Here is a 12,439-nt window from a genome sequence, read left to right as displayed (position 1 = left end):
TGTGCGACAAGCACAGGGACAGCACTCAGGCCGTGTGACCCCCCCCCCCCCGCGGCCCCTCACCCCGAAGCGCTAGGCCAGGGCGGGAGAGGCGTGCGGTGGCTGCCGAGGGCTCGCCTCCCTGCGCCAAGCACTAGCCCGGGAGGGTGACAGAGCCTGTGAGCGAACTGCCAGCAGCCTTGAGGCACTGGAAGGGGAGGCAGCCTCTGGCAGTGACAAGGCCTCACTATCTGGGGCTCAGCTGAGTTCATAAACCTTCTGTTTTCAGGCCCCTTGTGTGTAGCCACAGTCAGAACTGATAGAATACTTAGAAGCGCGACGGAAGACAGCAAGCACAGAGAGCATGTCCCAGGTCTGGCTGTCAGAACGAGTGGTGGCAGGCACTGGAATTTAAATTCCTCCAGTGACCGTGGCCTCTGGTCTGTCAACTGGGGCACCTGCAGAAGCCCGAGGAACAGGTCTTAAAATAGGCAGAGTAACAGAATTACCTAGTTGTGCCCCAGGAAGCTGAGTGTCAGTGCCTGCGTTGAGAGTCCCCAGGGTTGGCAGGGAGATCCCACACGGATGGGTCGAGTGAGCTTTTACTTTCTTTCCCACGGCCCTGCCCCGCGCCCCCCGCCCCCATACCTTCCATATGTTCCTGGTAAGCTTCGAAGATGGCCTCAATCCCTTGCCACCTGCGCCTGGGAGGTTCGTCGTCCTCCCCCTCCCCGTCTTCCTCGTCCTCCTCTGAGTCCTGGTCCGTCTCCTGCGTGAGGGGGCCCTTCCTCCCAGGGGGCGCCTCCTGCTGCCCGTTGTGCTGGGGCAGAGGGAGGCGGCTGGAGGACTGGAGCTCGGGAATGTTGTAGTGGATGGACGTGTCCACTTTGTGGTTCTGCTCTGCAGACAGCATGGCTGCGTTCCCTGCGGGGGCAGAACAAGCTCATCACAGGCCTGCAGGAGTCTGTGTGACTGCAGGCCTGCTGACCAGAGGCAGTACGGACAGACCTATGCCCTTCAGAGGTCAAACATGGCCCCCCGGGGCAAGGTCAGAGAGCCCTAACGACCACAGCAGACCTGTATGTAGTCCACTCAGTCCTAACGGCTGTGCGGTCTCAGCCACGCCGATCCCAGAGCGTCAGCGTCCTGTTTTAGGAAATGGTGCTGGAGCCTGGTCTGCAGCTGGCCCTCTGTGGCTACCAGTCCCCACTCTCAGAAAGTGCATGTCCCGTGGTCCTCAGGCATACCCCGTTAGCTGTCGTTTGGACCCGTTTAGACAAGGTTGGCGCTGCCCTGTGGCATGGCCCCGCAGGGGATGTCCTCTTAACAGGTACACATGGCCTCTGCTATAGTCTGGGACGTGCTCAGGCAATGCACTTGTAGGGCTCAGACTGGCAGGAGATGCATGCCTTTAAAATCCTGAGGAAGGGGGCGCCTGGGTGGCTCAGTCGGTTAAGCCACTGCCTTCAGCTCAGGTCATGATCCTGGAGTCCCGGGATCGAGTCCCGCATCGGGCTCCCTGCTCGGCAGGGAGTCTGCTTCTCCTTCTGACCCTCCCCTCTCTCATGTTCTCTCTCTCTATCTCATTCTCTCTCTCAAATAAATAAATAAATCTTTAAAAAAAAAATAAAATCCCGAGGAAGGGGTGCCAGGGTGGCACAGCTGGTGGAGCATCCGACTCGAATTCTGTTCGGGTTGGAACCTCTGGGCCCCTGGGATGGAGCCCTGTGTCAGGCTCTGTGCTGGGCAGAGAGCCTGCTTCGGATTCTTGCTCTCCCACCCTGGCCCTTGCACGTGTGCTAAAATAAATGAATAAAGGAAACAGTTGAGTGTAATGTCAGGAAAGGGTTGATGTAAAACAAGGCAGGAAAAACATGTCCTAGATCCACAGAAAAGCCTCTGTGAGGTGTGTCTGGGAGGGCATGGGGTATTTAACCCGGGCATCTTGTCAAAGTATTTTCTCCTTGAAAAACAGGATTCGTTCAAGTAAACTCATGACCAACACCCAGTCAAGAATTCCTCCAGAGTTTCACTGCGAAAACCACCATCCTTGCTCTTTGGTATCATTCTGTCTCTGTTGATGGCAGTGTTAACTTACCTAGGAGATGCCGACACAGCGTCAAGAGCTCTGTGTCTACAGATCCTTACTTACCCACATTCATCTTTTATAGCTTGCAGTAAGAAACGTGTTAACGGCTTTGGCCTAATAACCTAATTATCTTCTTCTCTTAGAGCATATGAAAATTGTATACTCAGTAGTTACCTTACCACTGGGGATTCTTCTCCCTCTAGTCAGTTTCAACCTTTGACTCAGTGAGAATGAGCCGTAGGGACTCCCGTTCTCCCACCTTCGGGGACTCCCACCAAAATGTCCAAGGGGAGTGGATCCGGGGGCTCGAGTGTTATACCAAGTGCTCTCTGAGGTTACTGGAACAAACACCTGCTGGTCTGGTTATCAAAGAGCGGGGAGATTTCCAGGTGAGTGTGTACGGGAATGCTGGAAAATCCACAAGCTATGGAAGGAACAGAGCCTCTCTGTGCCTGAGAGACCCCTCACCTGGCCCTACAAAAAGGAAGGGCTTCTAACTCAACTCAGAGGACACTGCTCGCTAACTTTTCTTGAAGTGTGGTCAGTAGACCAGCGGCACCATCATTACCTGGGCACCTGTTAGCGACGGAGACTTCTCGGTCCCGTCTCATGTGCCTTGTGCACACTCAAGTTTAAGGGGCAAGCCCCCGGCTGCAGCTGAGTGCTCCATGCTGCTCTCGTGACGTGGGAGGACAGTGACAGGCAGCCTCTTTACCTTTATGCTTCTGCAGGGCCTTCTGGGTGGACTGCAGCACAGACTCGTGGAACTGATGTGCAAACTCCTCCGCCATGAAGGGCTCCCATGGCTTGCTCTTCCCGTTGATGCTGTGGGACAGTGGCACAGGAATGTCCTTGGGCGCAGGGCCCCGGATGTAATGAAGCATGCTTAGGCTCTTCTTGCCCCCGGGGGCCTCGCTCAGCCTGGCCTTCTCGCTGCTGGCAGGAGCTGCCTCCTGGACCTGCGACAGCTCCTGGGGCCGGAGCTGCTCCAGTCTCCCAGTCTCCATGGCGTTTGCAACATCAGACAAGGAAGCAGCAACACCCACAGGCTTCTCCGTATCCAGAGAGGCTTGCTGCGTGGCTGGTTCTTTTTAGAGACAGAAAGCGAGGAAAATGTTAAGAGGGGCAAGTGAACAGGCGGACCCTGACCTCTAGAGCTTACATTTAATAAAGACCTAGTGCAAAAGACGAAGACTCAGGGGGCCGTTTAATTAAACGTCAGTGAGCGCGTGTGGTCAGAAGGTGGGGCTGTGTTCAGCAGCAAGTCCATCCTTGAAAGGCGCCCCAGGAAGGCATCTGAGAAGAAAAGAGAATCTGCAGGAAGAAGCAAGTTGCTTCAGATCACCCAAAAGGTAGATGTTATGTGGCCCAACCCGGTAAGAAAGACCACGTTAGGATTTGAGAACAGGGCCGGACCATAAAGATTTCCTGCTCCACTCAGCAGCGCAGCAAGGTTTAACCGAAGCCGAGAGAGAGAGACAGAGACAGAGAGAGAGACAGAGAGAGAGAGAGAGAGAGAGACAGAGAGAGAGAGAGAGAGAGAGAGGAGGTGTGAAAGCAGGTGTCAGAGAGGCCTGCAGGGCAGAACAAGCGAGATGGAGACACGGGAGAAGAGTGCCAACTTGGGGCCAGCGGGAGCAGCAGAGCCGAAGCAGCAGGTGCCGGAATCCAGGGCATGGGGCTTCTGAGGCCTGGCCGGACTCTGAGTACCCTGACCCACCACAGACGGCGCTGCGGAAGCCGGGACCGTCCCCATCGGCTCGCAGCCCTGACTTCCCACTCTCCTGCTCTGTCCCGAGGACAGCCTTCCCACTCGTGCAGGGAGCTTCTGAGAGAAAGAGAGAGAGAGAGAGAGAGAGATGGAGAGAAACATACTCTGGTTCCAGGAGGAAAGATTCATGACGAAGAAGACCTTGAGGGGTCGCCTCTGACCTCGGGCAGCCCTCGGGACAGTCCCAGGCGGCGGCAGAGGAAGGGGCTGTCCTTCCCGCCCTGGGCCTTACCGCTCAGGGAGACAGCAGGACTGTCCCTCGGAGAATTCCTGAGTGGGTCTGCCACTGCTGCGGACAGGGCCTTCTGCTTCATGGCATGGAGCATTTCAACAAGTTTCTCTTTGTCTATGAGAAAAGCAGCCTGAGATTAACAACACCGTTGCGTCACTGCTGAGAGGGAAGGGGAGCAGGCTGCTAGCCCAGGCCGTGACTGGCAGGTCCAAGTCCTTTAAACCAAGAACAACAAAGCAAGCACCAAGGGGACAGGCTGTGTTTAAAGGAAGAAACCTTCATTTTAGAGTGAGCCCAGATTCTGCTCAGCTTTTACTACAGAGCGATCTAGATGCATTCCAAAAATAACCATGTGTGTACAGCAAAATAACGGGTTCCTAGGGTTCCTGTGATCTTCGGAGGTGACTGCTGACGCCGTATTCTCTCAGACGCACAAAAGGTCCCGACACAAAGAAGCAACCCCGAAGATCCACACAGCACTTCTGGAAGCAGAGGCTGCTGCTTCCAGGCTTCCAGGTGCATCCTCCTCCCCTACAGCTCCTGGTATGCGAGCCCAAGTCCCAGGATGGTTGCCATCTACCGAAACGGGACCAGAGCCCCGTGACGCCTACTGTGGCGACTCCCTGTTGCGGTGGCACCTGTTACTGACACGAAGTGTCTATGTTACTGGTGGCGTCCGCTAGGAATTAGGAATTAAGTCAGGCAAAAAGATGCTCGTTACAGACTGTGGCTGTTCCCGGGGACTGGTGCTGGTGATCAACACGTCACTGCCTCGGGGAGTGCACGGCTCCCACTTTGCTGGTTAAAGGCAAAAAGCAAACGCCACACCCCACTGATGAAGTAAGTGGAAGCAAGTACATGACCAGTAAGCACTTCTGCTTTCACCTGGACTCCTTCCAGAGAGAAGTGACCACCTAGGTGTCAGCAAGTTGGACTTGGAAGTGTGCAAATGAGCACCTGGACGGGCCAAGTTCTCACCTGAACTCACATCCTGGCGCTAAGCGAGCGTGGGGAGCAGACCCAAGAAGGGGATACCAGAATGCGTTTACAGCGCACCACTCCTTCTGCACTATGGACTCCAGCCCAAGGAGGCGGCCCCAACATGGCCCCTGGTGTCCGGAAGGACCTGGAAGCACCTTCCAGGGCAAGCTGTCTCATCACGACATCTGCTGGCTCTGCCTGGCTGCCACGGGCCACCCCGAGCCTCCTGCCGTGGGAACACGAAGCGCCGTGGGCCATGCCGGCCCCCACCAAGAGGAAAGAGCCGCTACCGCGGGAAGGTACGATGCGACCCTGCACCGATGCGACCCTGCACCCGGGGGTCGCCCCACTTGCCGCCCCAAGTGCTGGGAGGTCTGACAAGTGACAGAGCAGCCGACAAAAGTGGGCTTTACATACAGAACAGAGGCCACTGATGCGACAAAAGAAACGTGCTCCAAGGAAAGGAATTTACATTTGGGGTGGAGAGAAACTGGGTGCCAGAGAGACACCAGGGCAGGCCTGAGAGAGCAAAGCGGCTGCCGCCTTGGGGGCCAGAGGGAGTTGAGAGAGCCCCAGGGTGAAGTGGTTCCAGATCCCACCAGAAGCCCAGGGCCCCTGCTTGTTCAGAAGCTCATGGCCACAGTGACCCCACCCCGTGGGGCCTGCACCAGGCCGTACCTTTTCTCTTCTCGGCACTGATGTGAGTCAGGTTGAAGATGGTCAGGAACTTCTTCTTCTCTTCGAAGTTGGGGCTATTGTTCATCTCGTCGGGACTGTAGCGCGTGGACAGTGCCAGTCTCGGTGAAGGCGTCTGCCGCTTGTTCTGAATCGTCGGGGGCGACGGGCTTCTCTCCCTCAGCATCCGCCGCCGCTTCCTCCGCTTCTGGGTCAGCAATTCCTCCTTCTGCTGTTGGGTGGTCAAGCCAAAAAGTTGCAAAAACTCTAGCTTCTAGATTGGGAAAGAAAACAAATGAGTTTGAAACCACTGGCAGTGGCATGCTTCCACTGTCCCAGGGGCCCGTCCTGGGGTCCAACGCAGCCCATGTCCACAGAGGGGGAGGACCGTGACAGCGAGCACATCCAGACACCCACAGTCTGTGGGCACGGAGGAGCGCAGGGAGTCCCAGCGAGTGCGGGGCTGCCCGGGACAGTGGGAGGGAAGCCAAGAAGCAGGCTCTGACGGGGGGGGGGGGGCGCCAGAAGCCCAGCCCGCAGCCCCACACGGCGGGGACCAGATTCCAGATACCTCGGAGGAAGTGTCCAGCTTGAGTGGCGGCTGCTCGGCCACGCAGCGGAGGTGGGCCCTGACCTCCTCCTCGTCGCTCTCGTCGTAAGAGTCATCCAGGTCGTAGAAGTAGCCTGGGGGCGAGAACGGGTTTGCTGGGCTGGGCAAGGAGCCTCGCCCTCCAGCGGATGCTGCATACACGGGGCCCCTGTGACGTGTGTACAGACGCACCTGTGGGACCAAGCCCTGCCGACCGCTCCGAGCACCCCAAAACCCAGACTCCTTTTATCCGGGGTGGAAATGTGCACTGACCCCCAGTCCTAAGATTTGAGCACTTTATAGGGATGGCAGCTGGGGGGGTGGGGGTGTAGGATGCAGGAGGCAGACGCCAGGCTTCCTCTGCACCCCAAGGGACCAGGCCAAGGTAGCGTGAACGGACAGTGATCTCTCTGCAGGGAATCACTCATCCCGCAGGCCTGGGGCTGTGTCCATGGCAACCCAAGGCTGTGTGTGCACATCCACTCCCTGCCTACTGTGGCCATCTGGGTCCACTACCCGGGAGGGGACGGGCACACTCAGGGCCCTACCAGAGGCAAAGAGCATGCCCAGAAACTCAGATGCAGAGAACCGAAGAACCCCTGCACCAAGGGCACCAGGGTACCCCCGCATCCTCCCTCACAAGGCAAGCGGAGGAGAAAAATACTAGTCAGGCCCAAAATCTAGCCTAGAACCACCACCTGGGAAGACCTGGCCTTGGCCCCAGCTTCTGGCTAAGAGGCTGAGTTCAACAGGAGAAAAGAAACCGGTCTGGAGCAGCCCCTGCCCCCTCCTGGTCAGACAGGGTGTGCAGGTGGGGGACAGCCAAGGCCCCCCTGGGCCTGCTGGCTGACACTCCCTCAGCCCCACCGCAGGAGCAGGAAGGAAAGGGGGCCGGACCTCGTGCCCCTGCCCCACTCCCACCTGGGCCTGCCTGCGCCCGAGGATGGCAGCCCCTATGAGGAGCCCCCACCGGGCCCAGGCCTGTTCTCTCGACGGCCTCCCCCCTTGTTATGCTGCACTATTAATATCTAAAACTGTCTTATGAGCCTCTGTTCATCACTTATTAATCATGCGTGTCTGTGGAACCATCCTTCCAGAGTTTTGATTTGGCTTTTTGGGCCAATTTTCATTGCAGCAGGAATGGCAGGGACCCCAGGTCTGTCTCCCCAGTGGAGGTGTCAGCGACACGGAAGCCAGTGAACTTGCTCCCTGAGCTGCTCAAACCCCACGGCAGGAAGCAGGAGTGGGAGGAGGGCTGGCACCGCTGCCCCGCCCAGTCCCAGAAAGCCTCCAGGGAGACCGCACCTTTCTCCTGGGCCTCTCGCCGCCTGCGCTCCTCCAGGTCCAGCTTGCTGACCAGCCTCCGCCGCTGCTGCAGGAACTCATCATAGATGTAGGCGGGGTCGGGGCCCCGTGAGGCTGCAGGCCGGTAGGGCGAGCCTGGCTTCAGGGGCCCTGTGAGCTCCCCAAAGGGGGCAGGCTGGGTGAGGGAGGCCCGCTGCTGGCCCAGGATGGTCTGGGTGGATTTTTCCAGCTCAGCCAGAAAGGGCCCGGGCCCGTGAGGAAAGGCCTGGTGCTCCAGGCTCGCTGCCTCCCTTGGGGGTGGCTGGTACTTGTCCAGGGGGGTGGCCTCTCGCTTCCGGGGCCCCTCCTCCACCTTCTCTGGGCAGTAGACCCGTTCCACTTTCACCAGTGGGACGGCTGCCTGGCGGCTGGGCTCAAAGGGAGTGGGGTGGCTGTGCAGAGGGTGGCTCTCAGGGGCCCGCCGTGTCTCCAGGGTGCTGTCCATCAGGGACACCGGGTTCCAGAGGCCCGTGGGCACAGAATGGTGCTGGGGCTTGGGCGAGATGAGTGGCGGGGGCCCGCCAAAGTGCTGTGGGGGATCTCGGCTGCCCAGCTCTGGACGGTTCGGTCCTGGCCTAGGGAATGAGCAGAGCAGGCCATCAGTCACGACAGCAGCCACCCAGGCCGCCTGCCCAGAACTCCCCAGAGAGCAGAGCTGGAGGGGCACCAGGGCTGCTACCTCTACGACCCCTTGATAGGCTGCTGCCCGTGGACTCCCGTTTCCCCCGCACACAGCTGGAGGCAGGCAGGTGTAGACTTTTGAGAGGACACAGAAGCTCAAAGGTGGACGCTGCTTGCTGAGGATGGAGACAGTCTCAGGCCAGACCCACTTCTGCTCCTGTTTCTCACCCATGACCTGGCAATAGCTCCTTACGTTCCACCACTTCCTGAATTCCTGTGAACTCTGTGTAAGGACAGACCTGCACCTTTGTTTTCCACAGGGAGTCCCACCAAAGGGAAAATAAAGACAAGTCCCTGACGGCAAAGGTGTGGCTTTGTCATCGGCACCCCCTCCACGTGTGCCAAGCCGTGGACAGATGCAGAGGGCAGGCCAGCCTTTGAAGGGGCCACTCTCCTCTCTCCCAGGTGTCTTCCCAGCCCAGTGAGGCGGGGCAGGCCTGCTTCCAGGGTGACCCTCACAGTTAGGGTGGGTGGCTCTGTGCTGTTGCTGAACCCCAGTGGTCCCCATCAGAAGCGCAGCCCAGGTGGCTGAGTCGGTTAAGCATCTGCCTACGGCTCAGGTCCTTGATCTCAAGAGTTCCAGGATCGAGCCTCATGTCGGGCTCTCCGCTCAGCGGGGAGTCTGCTTCTCCCTCTCCCCGTGTGCTCGCCCTCTCTCAGATAAATAAAATCTTAAAGGGGAAAAAAAAAAAAAGGCAACAACCCCACGTAGCCCCAAAGCAGCAGCTACACCCCAAGAGTCTTCATGGAGCCAAGCCACTTGCTAGAGCATGGCGCCCCTACACTCAGGCAGGGCAGGAACTAGAGGGGACCTTTTATCAGGTAAGACACTTTACCTCTGTTGTAGCAGGCTTCCAGGGCTCTCCCCACCTGGCTTGGGGCAGGGGACACTGAACCATAGCCACCAAGTTATTCCCAAATGCAGGCTGGGAGAAAACCCCCCAGTGACACTGTAGAGTACAAAAGGGGACTATATCAAGAAGCCCCATGTCCTTAAACGAGTCAAGGAACCCGTTAGCAGACTAAATATGTCATGCACTGGAGCCAAGCACTGAATGGTTTTCTAGCTGGGAACACAAGGGCCCGTCAGATGTCAAGTTCATGCTGCTGTGAGGCTCAGTGTGCTGCCAGCTACTATGAGGACCACGGAGGCCAGGAGAGGGCAGCTGGGGGCCGGATTCTGCGTCGGGTGCCCTAGGCCTACATGAGGCTGCTAGGTCCTGAGACAGAGGCCGTCCCTGCTGGGGACGGTGGTGCTGGGATCCTCGGGCCTTGGCAGAGGAAGACTCCCACAGGAGTCAGAATACCCAGACTTTATCAGGAGGTGCCGAGGGGTGCTGGCTGCTCTCCCAGGGCCCGGGGCGGGGAGAGAGTCAGATGAGCAGAGATCAGCTCACAGACAGAAGCAGCGGAACGGTCTGCAGAGAGGGGCCCTCGCTATGGCCACGGTGGGCAGTGCAGCTGCCGGCTGGGGCGGAGAATCTCACGCCAGGATCAGCCCAGCCAATCCCTGCGGCCGCCCTACCCAACAGCAGAGCCCATGGCTGCGCTGTGGAACAGGCCAGCAGCACCCAGGGCACCGTCGGACGGGAGCTGAAGGTGAGAGAGGGAAGGAGCACGTGGACATCGAAAAAGCCTCCAACCCAGATGGCATCCCAGACATTAAGACCTGGAGAGACACTCCCCAATCTTTCCACCCGGCCTCTCTTGTGCACAACTGGGGAAACTGAGGCCAGCATCCCCTGTCCCTGAGATGTGGCCAGGCCCTCTGCCAACTCTGGCTGATGAGCCCTGGAAGGCTGGATGGTGGGTTAGGGGACACTACTAGGTGGCAGCCAGACCAACAGGTGGGAGTGCGGAGGCCTGGGGGCAGCTGTAAGTGTAGGAAGGGGCCCAATGATGGGCACAAAGGACCCCCGGGGGATCCCAGAATGGGGCTGGGAAGCGGGTATTATTTATTGTAATAGCAGTAAACAATTTCTTGTTTAAATCCAAATTAAATACAGTCCCCTTTTTCATTAAAAAACATTTGGACTTGAAAGCACAGGCAGACAGAAAGAATGGGTGTAATTATCGATTAAAGCTTCTCTTGCCCCCTCCAGGCGCCACGACTGTCCCCACGGGGACACAGCCAGGCTGCGTGGGAAGGCCCTGGCTCTGGCCAGCGCCATCACTTGGGGACAGGCACCTCTGAGTGCCTCTTCTCCCGGCCTGGAGTCTCTGCTTCCTCGCAGGCCCAACAGGTCGGCGGCGGGGGGGGGAGGCGGGCGGGGGGGAGCGCACGGTAGCAAGCGAAAGCACTCAGGAGGCAGCGTAAACTGCAGGTACCCCATAAATGCTGGCTGGCTACGAGCAAATCCAAGCATGAAGACCCCCTCCCCCCGCCGCCTCCCGGGGGATTCCTGGCACTGCCCGACCCCGCCGAGCCCCACCTGGTGCTCTCCGGCCTGTGCTCCGCCTCCGTGGGAACCGGGGGCCGGCCCATGTCCAGGTGCTGCTCCAGCACCTGCTGCCGAAACTCCGACACCTGGGACTGCCGGTCTTCCTTCTCCTGCCGCAGCCGCCGCTGCCGCGCCAGCCACTTTTCCTCCTCGTTGGTGCGCTGGATCAGCAGGGCTGTGGTGGCGCTGCTGCCCGGCAGCGGGAAGATGCTGTGGTTGGAGAGGAGGCTGGGCACGGCGTGGTGGGCGGTGGGCGTGGGGTGCAAGGGGTGCTGCCCGGGCTTCGAGACTTGCAGGCCCGCCTCCTTCAGCTTCTCTGTGGGGGGGCGGGGGAGAGGGGAGGCCGTCACAGTAGCATCTCCGCAAAGGGGGCCCAGCCCCTGCCTGCCCCCAGGGCCCCTACGGATGCTTTCAGGGAGCACGGCCTCTGGGGACGCTGGGTGGTCGGTGGGCACGGCTCCCGATCGCACCCGCCGGGGTGCTGCAGCTCTGGGCTCGTGCGGGCTTGCGAGAGCAGACCGAGCCCTCCCAGGACCACGCAAGCCCGTTGTTAACGAGCCCTCGTTAAGTCTGATTACATAAACTCCCGATGACACGAAATACGTTCAAGACAAAGGCCATCCCTCCCTTCCTGATGCTTTCACTGCGGTTCACTATGGTGCGTGGCACCCTCGACGGGATCCACCGGGCACCTCTCCCCAGCTCCCGCCTGGCTCCGTGCCCCCGCGTCTGCAGCCTGGTAACGGGCCCCGCGGTACCTGCGCGCGTCGGGGTCAGCTGCTCCGAGGGCTTGCCCCGCTCCTCGGCGGCGTGGCTCCGCAGCCCGTGCAGCTCGGCCACGGGCAGGAAGGCCGGCTCCAGCGCCTTGGCCGCCAGCAGGTCCTTCTCGCGGGCCCGCTGCTCCCGCTGGCGCTCCAGCTCCCGCTCCCGCTCCTTCTCCCGCTCGCGCTCCAGCTCCTTCTCCCGCTCGCGCTCCTTCTCCCGCTCGCGCTCGCGCTCCTTCTCCCGCTCGCGGTCGGCTTCCCGCTCCCGCTCGCGCCTCAGCTCCTCATCCAGCTGCAGCCTGCGGGCCAGGGCACGGGGTGGTGACGGCGCTGCGCTGGTGCAGGGGGGCCAGGCACGGGAACTCCCAGGAGTGCAAGACCAGTACTGTCACCCGCACCGTGACAGCAGATGCACAGGGTCCCCCGGAGACTCCAAGGCCCCCGGACCAAAAGCCGCACACTGCCTCCCCGAGCGTCACCGCACGCTCACGCCAGGAGGCCCAGCGACGGACAACGGAGCTCGACAGAGACCAAGCTCGAAGTCGAGCACCAGCCGCTCCCCGCCTCGCAGGTGAGCAGGGCCGCCCCGGCCCAGCACAGGGCTTACCTCTCGGCGCTGAGGCTGGACATCCGCTCCGAGTGCAGCGCGGCCAGGGACGAGTGGGAGAGCTCGGGGGGGTAGCGGACCCCGGAGAGGTGCAGATGCATAGCAGACGGGTGCAGTGGGGGCAGGGAGCCGGGGGTGGGGATGGGGTAGAAGGGGGACCGGAGGGCTGACAAGCAGTAGGAGTCATCCATCCTGTGCGGAGAAGGGGGGGACCCGGTGAGAACCAATGTGAAAGAAAACAAAGCCCAGGCCCATCCGAAGGTGTCCCTACCCCCCCCCCCCGGGC

General features: G+C 59.9%; 1 protein-coding gene across 13 annotated transcripts in view; it reads right to left on the bottom strand.

The window, feature by feature from the left end:
- Positions 1–12,439, bottom strand: part of GSE1 (Gse1 coiled-coil protein) — a 398,424-nt gene that overhangs the window by 6,802 nt on the left and 379,183 nt on the right. For 11 of the 13 annotated variants that reach the window (XR_012375210.1, XM_073882349.1, XM_073882352.1 and 8 more), the window contains 9 exons: positions 12,154–12,345; positions 11,541–11,845; positions 10,774–11,098; positions 7,622–8,235; positions 6,299–6,411; positions 5,731–6,001; positions 4,072–4,185; positions 2,784–3,155; positions 628–903 (listed from right to left, as the gene is read on the bottom strand). Coding sequence is in view for 12 of the 13 variants with exons in the window: in XM_073882349.1 (XP_073738450.1) it covers positions 628–903; positions 2,784–3,155; positions 4,072–4,185; positions 5,731–6,001; positions 6,299–6,411; positions 7,622–8,235; positions 10,774–11,098; positions 11,541–11,845; positions 12,154–12,345 (2,582 nt within the window). In the remaining variant the exon portion in view is untranslated. The remainder of the gene's footprint in view (positions 1–627; positions 904–2,783; positions 3,156–4,071; positions 4,186–5,730; positions 6,002–6,298; positions 6,412–7,621; positions 8,236–10,773; positions 11,099–11,540; positions 11,846–12,153; positions 12,346–12,439) is intronic. The other 2 variants (XM_073882350.1, XM_073882351.1) reach the window with 2 other exon arrangements.

Source organism: Callorhinus ursinus, unplaced genomic scaffold, assembly GCF_003265705.2.
Source record: "Callorhinus ursinus isolate GAN/ISIS: 27379988/994484 unplaced genomic scaffold, GSC_fseal_2.0 scaffold46, whole genome shotgun sequence".
Classification (NCBI taxonomy): Eukaryota; Metazoa; Chordata; class Mammalia; order Carnivora; family Otariidae; genus Callorhinus; species Callorhinus ursinus.
This window is presented reverse-complemented; position numbering and strand designations above follow the sequence as displayed.